At 41.0% G+C, this 14,252-nt stretch overlaps 1 protein-coding gene across 1 annotated transcript; it reads left to right on the top strand.

Moving 5' to 3' along the window:
* Nucleotides 1–493: 493 nt before the first annotated feature.
* KLHL42 (kelch like family member 42) lies at nt 494–13,742 on the top strand. Its single transcript, XM_057426285.1, has 3 exons — nt 494–1,377; nt 8,811–9,004; nt 12,889–13,742. Exons 1-3 carry the CDS (start codon nt 494–496, stop codon nt 13,329–13,331), a joined length of 1,521 nt encoding a protein of 506 aa, XP_057282268.1. The 3' UTR covers nt 13,332–13,742.
* The last annotated feature ends 510 nt before the right edge of the window (nt 13,743–14,252 follow it).

Below are 14,252 nucleotides of genomic sequence, written 5' to 3'. Positions count from 1 at the left end.
GCCTCCCTGGCGATGCACAAATACATGTACACAGACCATTTTTTCCGTCCTGCGTGTGCGGCTCAAGTATATTCCCCCTTGCAAGGTCGCCGAGTACATTTATGGCGAGAGGTTAGAGCACACTTAGGCAGAGCCGGGGTAGGGGCAAAGGTCGGGGGGAACACGCTGTTCTGCCCCCGGGGCCGAGCACTCCACCCGCCTGGCCGGGTGGAACCCCCGTGCCCAGCGCAGGGGCAGCGCTCAACATTGCCTTTTTAAGGCTTTTTTCTCCTTTCCTCTCTGGCGGTTTGTGTTTTTTTCCTTCCCTTGCAGGGACAGAGCGGCTAAGCAACGCCTTCCTCCGGCCCTCCCTCGTCCGCCTCCCCGGCGAGGCCCGACCCGGCCTAGTTCGGCCCGGGACGCTCGGCTCCTCCCATCCCGGCGGCCCGGAGGAGGGGCCTGGCTGGAGCTGGAGGCGGCCGGGGTGAAGCGCAGGCCGGGGAGGGGGTGAGCGATGTCCCTGGCGGGGCGGCGGCGGCAGGGGGAAGAGGAGGAGGAGGAGGTGGAAGGGGACGAAGGGGAGGAGGTGGTGCAGATCCGGCTGGGGGATAAGTGCTACCCGGTGTGCAAGAGGAAGCTGATCGAGCAGAGTGACTATTTCCGAGCCCTCTATCGCTCGGGCATGCGGGAGGCAGGGCAGGGCCATGGGGAGCAGCTGCTGCGCGGGGGGCTGAGCGCCCTGGGGTTGGAGCTGGTGCTGGACTTCATCAACACCTCCTGCTTGGCCAGGCTGGAGCAGGAGGAGGGGGGTGATGAGGAGCCCCCTTTGCTGGAGGAGCTGGTGGAGGCAGCTTCCTACCTGCAGGTCACCCCCTTGCTCCGACTGCTCCTCTCCCAGGTGAGGCTGGGCAACTGCTTTGAGCTGCACCGCCTGGCTCAGGTCTACGGTCTCCAGGACTTGCATGATGCCTGTTTAGACTTCATGGCCACCCACTACCATCAGGTGCTGCGAAGGCCCGATGCCCAGCCACACCTCCTCCTGCCCCATGCTCTCCAGCAGCACCTGAAGGAGAGGCGGATGAAGGGTACCGCTACCCTCGTGGCCATTGGGGACTTCATGGGTGCCTCCTCCTTGGGCCTTTCTATGTGCCGTCACCCTCAGGTGGAAGCCCCCTGGTCTATGCTGAGGTATGATGAGGAAGCAGAGAGGTGGCTGCCTCTGGCCAACAACCTGCCCCCTGATCTTGTGAATGTCCGAGGCTACGGGTCGGCGATGCTGGACAACTACCTGTTCATTGTCGGGGGCTACAGGATCACCAGCCAGGAGATTTCGGCTGCCCATTGTTACAACCCTTGCCTAAACGAATGGACTCAGCTGGCTTCCATGAACCAGAAGAGGTAACCCTTCCTGCCTGAAATACACGTGTCCATGTATGTTGTCAAAACAGATGCTATTGAGTCACGTGGTGTTGACTGGACTCAGCGTTATGAGAAGTGATTCAGACCTCTGTGTGTGCAATGAATCACTTGCATCTCTGGCATCACGTGGTGGGAAGGACCACAATGCTTGGCAGTGGCTTGGGAGCGGCTTGGCAGCATGCTGTTGTATGGGCCTGGCAAACCTGGTCTTTACCATGAACAGTCAATCCCATACCCTGCTGTGGCCAGGGAAGGGTGAGGGGGATGGGACTTGGTTGCATCAATGCTGGTGGTAAAGGCCTCAGCCATGTGAGAACATGAGCTAGGCAGAGAAGGATTGTGCTATGGCCCTCCATCATGTGATCAGTCACCTTGATCTGAAATGGTGGTGGGCTCCCTGTTCTCCTTTAAGTTGTAGTATACACAGAGCCAGCCTCTTCAGACAGCTGTCTCGCTGGTAGTATAAGTTCTCTTTGAAATAACAAAGATTTTAAAAAGGAGATAAAATTCTACTTTTTTTTGTGATATATGTGATTTTCAATAATGTGACAAGTTTTCTCATGGGGTTATACAATCTATCAGAGCTGGAGATGGCTTAAAAAAAAAAAAAAAAGCTGGAGCAGTTTTTCATTGGTTTGTAGTCCCATAAAAACCTGAATGTTTCATAGGCCTCCATTTCAGTGAAGTAGTCACCAGAAAAATATCAGGAAGATCGTGAGAAATTTCTCACTTTGTGAGTGTATTTGGATTTGAGAATCATTTGCCATTTTGACCATTTTGCTTTTTTCTTTTATCCTTTTGAATTGTTTGTTTGACATTTATGTTAAAGTTAGTGTTCAGAAACACTTGTATAATTTACAGTTGGAAGAATAATAGAGAGCTATCTGTGAGGGGGACCCAAGAAGAGAGCCCATCTCCCTGACCAAGGTTGTGGCTGTTCTACCTTAATCATATTGAAGAGTTATCAAAACAAAGCCTTTTACTTCACTGAAACGAAACGTTTTGAGTTATATAATTGGAACTTCCCCATTGTTTCCATTTTAGAAAAAGTGTTTAAATCTTTGTCTGCAAAAGAACAAGTAAGGAGGCGAACATTCACTGTAGAATGGAAATTCTCCATCCAGTAAACTCAAAGAGCATGCAGAGGCCCAAAGCATTGGCATAAATGCATTGTATCTGGGCAGTAAAACTGCAGGCTCTATTCCAGTCTCTACTTAGGTCTTGCCAGCTAAACCCCCTCAAAACAGGGGTTTGACCTAAAACTAGTTCTTTCCTATTTCACCCGTTTTTTTCCACTTCCTATATTGTTGTGAGAATGTCACTGAAATGGTTACCTCCATAATCAGTCACTTGAATGGATCAGAAACTGCGTTTCTCAGTATTTCTTGCTTCTTGGAATAGTGTTATGAAAAATTTAATCTGTAAAATAAGTGTTTAGCTTTTAAACACTGCAGACACCTTTTCTTACAGGCACATTTCTTAGAGACTGAGCCTATAAGCAGTCTTCTCCTAGGCGCCTGTGGGAACTGAGATGTTTCAGCTGGCCTCCCTTTGGCAATCTTGCCTATGATCATGATTGAGAGCACATTGGCCTCGGTAGAAAAGTATTATGGGGTCAGCCCACACAGCATCTCCTATGGAAATTAACTTAAACATAGAAGTCCCACGTTGATCAAGTTACGAGGTTTTGGCACTGGTTTGTGGGATGTGTATATAGCAAGAGAGATGTTATGTGCAGTGATTCTGCAGTGTGGTGAATGAGGGCTTTCTAAAGAAAAGTGCTTTCTCGAGGCCCTTTTTTCACCTACAACCTGACTGTTCAAACTGTAGATCAGCCTTCTCCTCCCCACACTTTCCCTTTTTTCTAAGATATATAATCCTTATATCTGATATAAACACATGGCTGTTTTCTCCTCACATTACTGTTTTCAGCAGCACTGCCATGCCAGCTTAATCTTGAAGCCCATCACAGGTGACAGGAAGGTATTTCTTAGCATAGAATTTCACATTGGCCATTTACTGCAGAAAAGTAGTATGCAAATGTATATTTTTTGAATAGTCTCTATTCTTATATTTCATGGTAGTTGTTGCAGGCCAAGAAGAATCCACAATTACATCTGTCCCTAGCCTGCAAGGTAGCAGCAAATGAGTATGTTGCTCCCTGAACGATAATCAGGGTAAGTTCTTTTCATGGAAATTATGCTGACCCCTTCACAAAACATGTTCTTGACTTTTGTCATCTTCATGAAGTCTCAACTGTGAAGTTACAGTTATTATATTTTTCTATCTGACATAACATTTCAGGTCTCTGATGACCCTCTTAATGTTTTGCAGCCAGAACGCAAGGATGGCCTGTGGTGTAGGAGCCGAGAGCAGGGAGTTTTTTAGGATCAGGGATTTTGCATTTAGCACAAACAGCACTGATGCCTGTCTGACACACAGATGTGCTGCAATTAGATCTGCAGTTTGCTAGGCATTGTATTTTTAGTTTGTTATGCTGTAGTAAAATAAGCAGAGCAGTCGCCTGGTGTGCTGCTTAGGAATTACAGTCATGTGACTGTCTGCCAAATGAATTTATGTCAGTTGATACAATTCACTCAAGGGTGTTTTTTTTAACATACCTTGAGGAAGGGTTCTAGTTCCCGTTGAAGGTGGTTTGACTTCAGATAACAAGAGTATCTGTATTTGGCCTATATAAATGGATGCATATGTTGGCCTCGACAAAAGGCTGAGGAGTTATGGAAATAATTGTGCTGATTTGCTATTACTATAAATAGCTCTCTGCCCTCAGCAAACCGTGTAAATTCTGTGTAATGTTAACGTTTAATTATTTCCATTATTGTAGTATAGAATCCCAGGATGTTGGATTCTCTATGCATGCATAAATTAAATAGTCCCAACTTCTAAGTAGACAACAAAATCCGTCAGCTGTATGCCTAGCACTTAGCAGTCATTCTTGTGTAGGTGATAGCTGTTAGCTTTCTTTCTAGGTATAAAGGCCTTATTTAGTGTAGTAGTAGTTTCAAAGTTGTTCACAATAGGTAACTCCTGTTTATTATTCTTGTGTTGCCCACATGAGCTTGAGAAAATGCTATTCCCTATTTATGCATGCACAAGGGAGATAAAATAATTTGCTCAGGCTCATATAAGAAGCTTGTGACTGCGCCTGTAAATTCATCATCGTCTGGGGGCTAAATCTAGTGCTGGTCATAGATAGACCATAACAGATCACAGTTCGTAGATCTTTTCATTCTAGAGGTATTGCTGTACTTTGCATAGTGTCTTAAAACAACAGCCTGAACTTTTTAATGGAAGAAACTTCCCGTAAGAGCTGCCAAAGACCATTTGTGATCTTTGGGGACAAGAAGGTAACAAAGCACATTGGGGACTGTTCAAGTAATGTCCTTGAACACCTTTCCATGCTTTTCTTTAAATTGATGCTGTCAGTTGAAATTTGCTATTTAAAAAATAAATACTCATAGGATTTCTACTGCATGTGGAGGTTACAGCTGTATATTCCACTTTTATTTTCCTTCAGAACCTTCCTACTCATGGCAGGTAAATCTTCCAGGCTTATAAGACCCTTGTAAACCCCTGGCTGGGATTATACACATGCCTGTGGAACATGGTTTTTGTGAGCAATCTGTGCCTGAACTGCTGCCATTCTGAGGACTCTTACAGGAATATAGGAGAGGAGACCTACTTGGAGTATCGTGTGCAATTCTGATTTTCTCAATATAAAAAGGGCATCGAACTGTTGGAACAAGGCCAGAGGAGGGCCACAAGGATGATCAGGGGGCTGGAGCACCTCCCGTATGAAGACAGGCTGAGAAAGTTGGGGCTGTTCAGCCTGGAGAGGAGAAGGCTGCTTCAAGACCTCATAGCAGCCTTCCAGTATCTGAAGGGGGCCTATAAGGATTCCTATAAGGATATGGAGGGACTCTTCATTAGGGAATTTAGTGGTAGGACAAAGGGTAAAGGGTTCAGCCTTAAATAGGGGAAGTTCAGGTTAGATATAAGACAGGAATTCTTTACTGTGAGGGTGGTGAGGCACTGGAAGGGGTTGCCCAAGGAAGTTGTGAATGCTCCATCCCTGGTGGTGTTCAAGGCCATGTTGGACAGAGCCTTGGGTGACATGTCTTAGTGTGAGGTGTCCCTGCCCATGGCAAGGGGTTTGGAACTAGATGATCTTTCCAACCCTAACTATTCTATGATTCTATGCTCCTGGGGGATGGTAGTGGTTTATAAGACCACCTCTTTCCTCATTTTCTTCTCTGTGCGTGGGGAGTAACCTTCGTAACTGTGCTTTCGTTATTCATTATTCTAAATGTTTTAACTCTAGAATAAAGAAGTAATCTGATCAGTGAAAATTTTTAAAGTTAAAGTTTATCATTTGGCAGGAAGGAACCACAGTTTAGTTAGTCCAAGCCTCCTGTTCTACAGCAGGACCAAGCTTACCTTGCAAATGCGCATATACTTTGTTCGTGAAACCCTACAGCAGTGTAGATTCCAGCCTCCTTCCTCCTAGGTAACTTGTGCCCATGTTTAGCCACCCCTCTGATCAGGAAGTCCTCTCTAACATCTATGCTAACTTTTTTTTTTTGTTGTATACTAAATAAATAATATCTGTCAGTAAACAAGAAGAATGCTTGCACTTCTCTTTATAGCCACTTCCGTTGTAGTTTCCTGCAGATTCATCTATGGCTGTTAATGCAGTCCAGAGCAATGTAGGCTTTTTTGCAAATTGTTGAATGTTGTCTTGTATTTAAAAAGCTATGCACTCTTATCCAAGATCCTCTACAGTTGTGCATTACATTTTTCTTCCTTTGTGCATGTAGTGCTTTGCACTTGTCCTTACTGACTGAAAAGGGTATTTTTGAACTATGGTAAAACATCACCACTCACTCTCGCTTCTGTTCCTGGGGTTCTGCTCAGAGGAAATGGAGGACATGTCATGTCTCAACAAGAAGGGTATGCACTAGATCCCTCGAGTTTAGATAACTCACTGGTGAGAGTGGAGTTATATCGCAGTTGAATCTGACAGACTGTTTAGCTCCATTGTTTCCAAGCTGTGGTCCATGGAACAGTTACTGGTTGTGGAGAGCTGGCTGGCTCCTCAGTGTTTGGTTTCCTTGTTTCCAGCTGCTCCAACACATTAAAAGAGCGTAAAAATGCACTAAATATTTCCTAATGTTCACTCTCCATAAAAACACCTGCTGTTATTGGCATGGAAAGGTGAATGATGGAAGTTTTTCATAATAGATAAAGCCATTGTCCAAACTTTCACATGAAGTGTGCTGATGGATACTTACAGCTACTTCTGAGTAAAATGAACCTTATAGTTAGCATGTTCCATAAATCTGAGATAATTCCAGTGAATGTCATCCTTCCAGTGTTGCAAGTGGTTGAATAACTGACACAAATGTACATGGCCTCCTTCTAGGATAATTGAAGTAGAAAGTTGTGCTGTACATCTTTGACCAGATAGTTTTCTCTATACTGCAAGAAACAATCCAGTGATGCTAAGGCCATCAAGCAAAAACTGGATACATCATCCCTATTCAAAGAAAATAGTAAGAGGCTACAGAGGGTAACTGCAGAAACCCGTGTGAGTTGGAAATCTGAATTCTCTAATGTTCTGACACTACACACATGTTTAGTTAGTTCGTGTCCTCTGCGGTAGAACTTTAAGCATGTTTGAAAAGTGGCTATAAGACCTTAGACTAGGAAACGGTATCTGTATGCATGTGAACTCATTTGATAAGCCAGAAATTCTTCACCATCTTCATTGTAGGCACAGAACACACTTAAGATTTTAAAGGATTTCGTGGAGAATACTTTTACATTTTGTGTCTTTGTCCCTTTGTTAATTTAGGATTTTTTTTCCCCATCATAACTTTTACAACAGGTACATTGCTTTGAAAAATCTGCATGCTTTGCAAGTCATTATCCTTGTGTCATACCCACTGTTCATTGCGATGTTATCCTGGATCCTCTAAGATGGAAAACATAATTGCTGTAGAGAGGAGATGAGCAGAGTGACCTAAATGTCAGAGAAAAAAAAGAATAAAAAGCAATTAATTCCTTCAAAGGAGCATTTTAGTTTCCAAAGTTATACCAGGATGACAAGAACAAAATGATTCCATCTGGAAACAAATTCTTTTTCCAAATATATTTAATAAAAAGAAATTGCAGGGCAGTCTGCTGCTAGGCAGGGTTCATTTTGTCCAGACAAAGCACTGCAAAAGTGCTTAGCGGTAAGTTCTGAATCTTGAATTCATGCAGACTGAAACTCAACTTTACTGCTCAGCAAGCCAGTGCAAGTCTGAAGCACCACTTCAGTTTTGCAGACATAACACAGTTCCCCATTTGGCTTTATGCTGAGCTGGTGCACTCCAGTGACTTTCACAGATCTAGTTAATTGGGATACCTCATGGTAAAATGTTATTTTGGCTCAGGAGTAGGGAAGGAACAGCCTTTCTAGGCAGTGAGACCGTTTCTGAGAAGAGGAATAGCTCATCTTTTATTAGAGCACAGCTGAAAGGAATAGCTGAGCATGTAAGCCCTGTGTCTTCAAATCCTCTAGTTTCTTCATAGAGACCTGCTTCTGTAATATCCATAGACCCTTTTTTTTCTGCCTGTAATATCTTAAAAGTGTAAGATATAAAACTTCTTTAGTAATTAGAAAGCTGCCTTTTGCCATGCATGAAATACAATAGCATTATGGAACAGAAAAGAAATAAAAGAACAGGGAACTGCCTGTTGAGTGCAATGTATTTCACTTACAAATGGGACATAATTTACAGATATATCTTATTCCAGTGGGATGGAGGGTGTATTTAGTACTTTAATGCTGAATAAGGTGCAAAAGATTCTGCCTTCTTTTGTAGAAAATGATTCAACGTGTTTCTGTTTGATTACACATTCAATGTGTTCAAAATTTTTGTTTATTAAGGTTATTAAAGTGGTTCTATATTACAGACCAAGGTGAGTGCATAGGTATTCATCAACTCTTGTTTGAAATTTCTGCAGTTTTAACTAAAATATTGTTCTTGACTGTGTGTATATATAATACCTTTTTCTCTACTAAAAATACTAAAAGCCTAGTAAAAATGAGACATCTACTGAACATATTAGTTAACTAAGCATTTAGATCTCAAACTGTGACAGTTTGAAATCCAAAATAAAGTATTTGTCAGTCTCAGCATCAATGTTATTAACATCCAGAATGTCACTGGTTACTGTCCTGAGTTATTATAGTGTAATTACAGAACTTTGGCTTTGCACAGAAGAGTTCAGATGTATTCAGCTGAAAATTATGGTGCAAGTTGTAAGTAATGTTGGAGTCTGGATAGGAGGAACCTTATTTCTTATATTCTTCTCTACATCTATGCTGCAATCTTTTCTTTCAGGTCCAATTTTAAGCTTTTGGCTGTAAATGGAAAACTCTATGCCATTGGTGGCCAATCCCTTTCCAATGTGGAGTGTTATAACCCAGAAAACGACTGGTGGAATTTTGTCGCATCCATGCCAAACCCTCTTGCAGAATTCTCAGCTTGTGAATGCAAGGGCAAGATCTATGTTATCGGAGGATACACTACACGAGGTAGAAAGTTTGCTTTTACTTTGGGTTTTTTTTCAGCCTGATTGCTTCTAAGGCCCAGATAATTTTCTTCCCTTTCTCAGGAAATCTTTTGAACTGGTGTAGAAAGCTGTATAATACTCATTAAAACATGTTGAAATAAATCACTGGTAGAAAATAATTGACAAGGTGAAACAAACAAACAAATCAATTCTGTCATAGAGGAATCAGGTTTTATGGTGTGTGTTTTTACAGGGCTTACATGCACCTGGGTCTCTCTTACTTTGAGGGAAGAGATTGATGGGTACTCTAGCACCCCACCCAGCTTAGCCCTTTTTTTTTTTTCTAGATTTTGATCACATGCTAGAAAAAGAGGTCTCCACAGGTACACTTTGTTTGCTTTTTACATACTTGTTTTAAACTGTCAGAAGGAAAAATATAAAGAAAATATTTGCCTTGAATAGTATTTCTCATGTATTAATAGATGTCATGGTCCCTTCAGTATAGCATTTCAGTGTTTAGCAGGCAAATTCAAGCTATAGGTAAGATTTGCAGTGCTGAAATAACTTAATTGAATAATTAATCAAACGCTTAAGCATGAACCAACATTTTTAACTTCCTTCCTTTACCCTGTTTTCTGAGAATACTGTACAGAGGGAAGGATTTGAAATTACATTCTCTCCTGACAATTACTTTTTCTTTATCCAGTGGAAAAACAAGAATCTTAAAAAGAGCTTCCATTTGTTGATTCTTTATGCACATAGTGCCGTTCTTTGGGAGGAATACAATTTTCTCAGAGTTTTAGAAGGATTTTTTTTTTTTTCATGTCAAATGTTCAGTATTTAACAGAGTTTCCTAAATTTTAATTCCTATCTCTAGGCCCTTACCCACTTCATTTGACCACACTAGTTCTATTTTTTTTCAAAGTGGAGAATAAAATTAGATCAGCTTTTACAGAGTACCGCAAGCAAAGCTAAACTGACATTAGAACAAGCTGGCCCTTCTAGTGCCTGAGCAGATTTTAGTTCTGTTAAAAGGTTTATAAAAGACACACTTCCACCCCTCACGGTCCTTGTGGTAATGATAACCTTCAAAAGCATTTTGTCTGATCCATTCTGACCCAGAATGTGGTGGCTTCACTGAGGAAAACAAAACATTTTGGCATGGCCTGTGTCCATCTGGAAGGCCATGCTTTGGTGTTCTCTGCAGTCCCAGTCCTCCACTGACTCCGCTAAAGGATCTGTTTTGGTTCATTGTGCTCCCTGATGTCTGGCACTAGGACTGAAAGATGTCTGGCATGCAGCACTTGCTGTGCTGATAAGTCAGATCAGGGGAAACATCAGTTGAGACAATAGAGCGGAGAACAAAGAGAAGGGACTGAAATGGCAAAACTTGTCGTTAGAGACTGGAGTTAGGTTGTGTCATTTTTATCTAGAGAAAGAGGACATAAGAAGTAAAAGCTATGATTTCGTTAATAGTACTACAAGATTATGGGAGTACCAGCTTTTCTCCTACATTGCCTGCACTTTGCAAGTTCCTTTTCTGGTGCTTGTGCTGTGGTTTTTTTTTCAGGCTGTCTACTGCTGGTGTCATGTATAGGAAGATCAGCATGTTACTGATGCAGATCCTATTCCATTAAATTTCATCACAGCATTTGTAGTCAGGATTGCTGGCCTGTGTCAAATTCCTTATTCAATACTTCGTACATGTGGTTTCAACTGAAGGAGGATAGTGAATTACCTCTTCCTTCTTCCATGCCTCATGGGATTGCCACTGACTGTCAAGCCTCTGTCTTTTTCCTAGATATTTTCCAAGGTCTTTTCCTAAAAGCTGCTTTAATGCAAATAGGATAGTAAAACAGTATAAAGTTGTGAGCATGGATAACTAGCACGTTTAGACTTAATGTTTAAATCCAAGACCAGTCAGGACAACAAATGCCTGTGCTTGTTATAAATAAAGATGCTTTCCTGAACGAGGGTCTAGAATCATTTTTTGTGTGACACCATGGCTTACGACAGCTATCAGAAACCATAATTGCTGCAATTACACTGGTGATTCAGCTTCCAAGTTATGCAGATGTCAGAGAGTGTTAAGGCCTAACTATCTGAGAGGCACTGAGGTTCATGTGCAATTTCATTACATGCAGGACATAAAACACATGCAACAATTAAGATGTAAATTTTAATTTTATTTTTAGTATTTCTGCATACACGTCAGTTTTGGTAGGTTTTGTAGGCTTTTTTTTTTTTTTTTTTGATAATTGTAGAGTTTTCTCCTGACACTGCACTTTCCAAAAAGATGGTAGGATCTGGAATTTTGTACTGTAAATTAAAATGGCACTTCTTGAATAAAGACCCTTCTTCCAGTTTTCAGCTCTCGCTTGTGAACCTAAATCCTAATAGAAACTCCATGTCAGGCATTACAATGTTCATGTTTTGTATTGTTTGTTTGTTTCAGTGGATATAAAAGACTGAGGCTCTGGACTGAGCAAATGAGGGCTGTGTCATAATAGGCTTCTGTTTCCTATGGGTCCTCTCAAGTGAGCACTTTTTACCTGGGAGCATTACTGCTGTAGACAGAAAGTTAATTGGGATTGCACCCCCTGCAATGAGTCAGAGAATGATACATTGTTTGTAGACAAAGATCATCTATATGTAGAATTTTGATCAGCAGTTTCATAGAGCATTGCCATGATTATTTTTCCCTCTTCTTTCCCCTGTGTAAAGTGAATTAGGTTTTCAGGAAGGCAAAGTAAAGCAATAAACAATTACTGAAAATGGTCAGAGTGCAAGCAAATGCTATATCAGCAGCTCCCTAATCATGCTGCTAATGCACTTCATTCATGACAATCCAGTTATATTTATGGCTATTTATATTGGTGCCCTTACATAACTTGCCAGTATGTCACTGTCTGCTGTTCCACTTGGGAGCTCATCTGGACATCATCATGCAAGATAGACTTGTGATACGGGGAAGATTTTATTAAAAGACCAGGCTGGAGCCTGCAAACCTGTTGCCGCTTGTCACTTGAGTTTGGATTTAAGCTCAGGTCTCCAGAGATTGAAACTGAATTTACTAGCTAACAAGTCCTGCACATTCTGTGTTAATTTAGTGAAGCCTTGGACCCATCCAGGGTCTCCACTGCACCATAAATCAGGATGGTATTGTAACAGTTTTATGGAATAACAGCTTTGCAAACACATGGATCCACCAGGTTGTAACTGAAGTATAAGTACGGCTTTGACTTTTTTCTTTGCCTCTGTCTAATCCTGGAGCACAGAGTTCCTGGTTCTTAAATTATTTTGACATGTGGTTCCTCTCACTGTAAAGTACTGAACATGTGCCCTTAGCTCATCCATGCTACTTGCTGAAATGTAACTAGTTTTATGAATTTATTCTATAAAACTTTGATTTATGGATTGAAATGCAAAGTATCAAAGTTAAGCTTGAATGATAAATCAGTACTTGACAGCCATTAAAGAAGCATACTGTCTTTGTGATAATTTGATTCATCTGTGATCACTGTTGGAGAGTAGACTATTGCTCCATTTCTCTTTTCATAAAAAATGCTAACATGAATTGGAGATGAAATTAAAAGCATAAATTAAAAGGTAGGGATTATTCTGCTAAAATCTGCATCCCCAGACAATTCACATCATGTAGTGTGCCAGAAGTAGCTTAATTCTTCCCTTTGCAAAGGAACAGAACATTCAAACTTTTTTGTCAAGGGCAAAAAGTTTCAGTTCTCAATAATCAGTATTTTCCCCTGGTCTGCTATGCTTTTGCGCCGTAATATATTAGCAGTCTGTAATAATGGCTAATACAGTTTGTAGGGAGGAAGAATCCTCCTCCTTGTGAGAGCCTTCTATAATATTTATTTATTTGTAAATATCTTTCCTCTGTTTCAGATAGAAATATGAACATTTTGCAGTACTGTCCCACTTCTGATTCCTGGACCAACTTTGAACTTTGTGACGTCCATGTTCGCAAACAACAGATGCTCTCTGTTGAAGAAACTATATATCTGGTAGGGGGTTGTATTCATGAACTTGGACCAAACCAAAAATCCAGCCAAAATGAGGACGTGTTAACTGTGCAGTCTTACAACATTGCTACCAGAGAATGGCTCTACCTCAAAGAGAACACATCAAAATCAGGTCTTAACTTGACTTGCACTCTCCACAATGATGGAGTCTATATACTGAGTAGGGATATTACTCTGTCTACAAGCTTGGAGCACCGTGTTTTTCTAAAGTATAATATATTTACGGACAGTTGGGAGACACTAAGACGCTTTCCAGCCTTTGGACAAAACATGCTGATCTGTTCTATGTATTTGCCTGATGTTTGAGAAGTGTAGCATCATCAGGTTTTTCTTTTCAGCTCGTTAATCATTCTTGGAAGAAATACTGTTCCCTCTAGATAATTCTGTTTTCAGAATGTAGTATGCTTGCATAACATAGACATAAAATAGGTTATGTTCAAAAAAGTTGCAAAATCCAATATTAAGAGAACTGCTTCCAGAAAAGGTTTTAAGATTTCAGTTTAAAACATTTATTGTCTTGGATTGAAATTTCACCAGGTATTGTTTGCAATTTAAACATAAAATCTCTGTATGGGCAACTGATGAAGGAATTCCAAAAGCAAAATTGATCAGTCTATTTATATTCTCCATCTTAATAAGCAGTGTAGAAGATGAGCAAGAAATATACATGATAAAAGTGGAAATAATTCAATAAATAAGTATAATAAAAATCACAAAGGGAATGATTTATTTTAAAAATACAGGTTTTACTCAAACTACGTTCTGTCAAATGCAAAATTATTAAAATTGTTTATTCTGTGACATTTTTCTCTCTGCTAGCAAGTGAGATTCTCAAAGGTGCTGGCAATTGGGGTGTCATCGAGAAATAAGAACTTCATCTGAATAATTTGCTATGAAATGCCAAGGACTGGGAGGAATTGCCTCAAAGCTTACAATTGCTGGTTGGATACTGGAAGCTGGCAGCATTTATTGCTGTCATTACAATAGTGGCAAAATTCAAATGGAGAAATTTGCTCATCTCCAGAAAGGTTTTAAGTTTTAGTTACATCATACTCTGTAGTACTGTGTGTTGTAGATCAAATTATAGTTTGCAACAAGCTGTATGCTAGGAAAATGTGCATAAGCACATGCAATGGTGATTCTGCACGAGGCACATCCTGATTGATAATTGTCATCCGGACATCTGTCACATGGTGTGGAAAGGCTAATTCTTGTAAAAAGGCTTTA

Source organism: Pezoporus wallicus, unplaced genomic scaffold (genome assembly GCF_028554395.1).
Source record: "Pezoporus wallicus isolate ANWC-B61680 ecotype Strahan unplaced genomic scaffold, APGP_CSIRO_Pwel_v1 scaffold_3294, whole genome shotgun sequence".
NCBI classification, from domain to species: domain Eukaryota; kingdom Metazoa; phylum Chordata; class Aves; order Psittaciformes; family Psittacidae; genus Pezoporus; species Pezoporus wallicus.
The sequence above is the reverse complement of the archived record's forward strand: the minus strand, read 5'-3'. Positions and strand labels throughout refer to the sequence as shown.

Bases quoted from the DNA above. Each gene is read 5' to 3' on its own strand.
- KLHL42 (XM_057426285.1), top strand. From the start codon at position 494: ATGTCCCTGGCGGGGCGGCGGCGGCAGGGGGAAGAGGAGGAGGAGGAG. The intron at 1,378-8,810 runs GTAACCCTTCCT...CTTTTCTTTCAG, and splicing joins GCTTCCATGAACCAGAAGAG to GTCCAATTTTAAGCTTTTGG. The intron at 9,005-12,888 runs GTAGAAAGTTTG...CCTCTGTTTCAG, and splicing joins CGGAGGATACACTACACGAG to ATAGAAATATGAACATTTTG.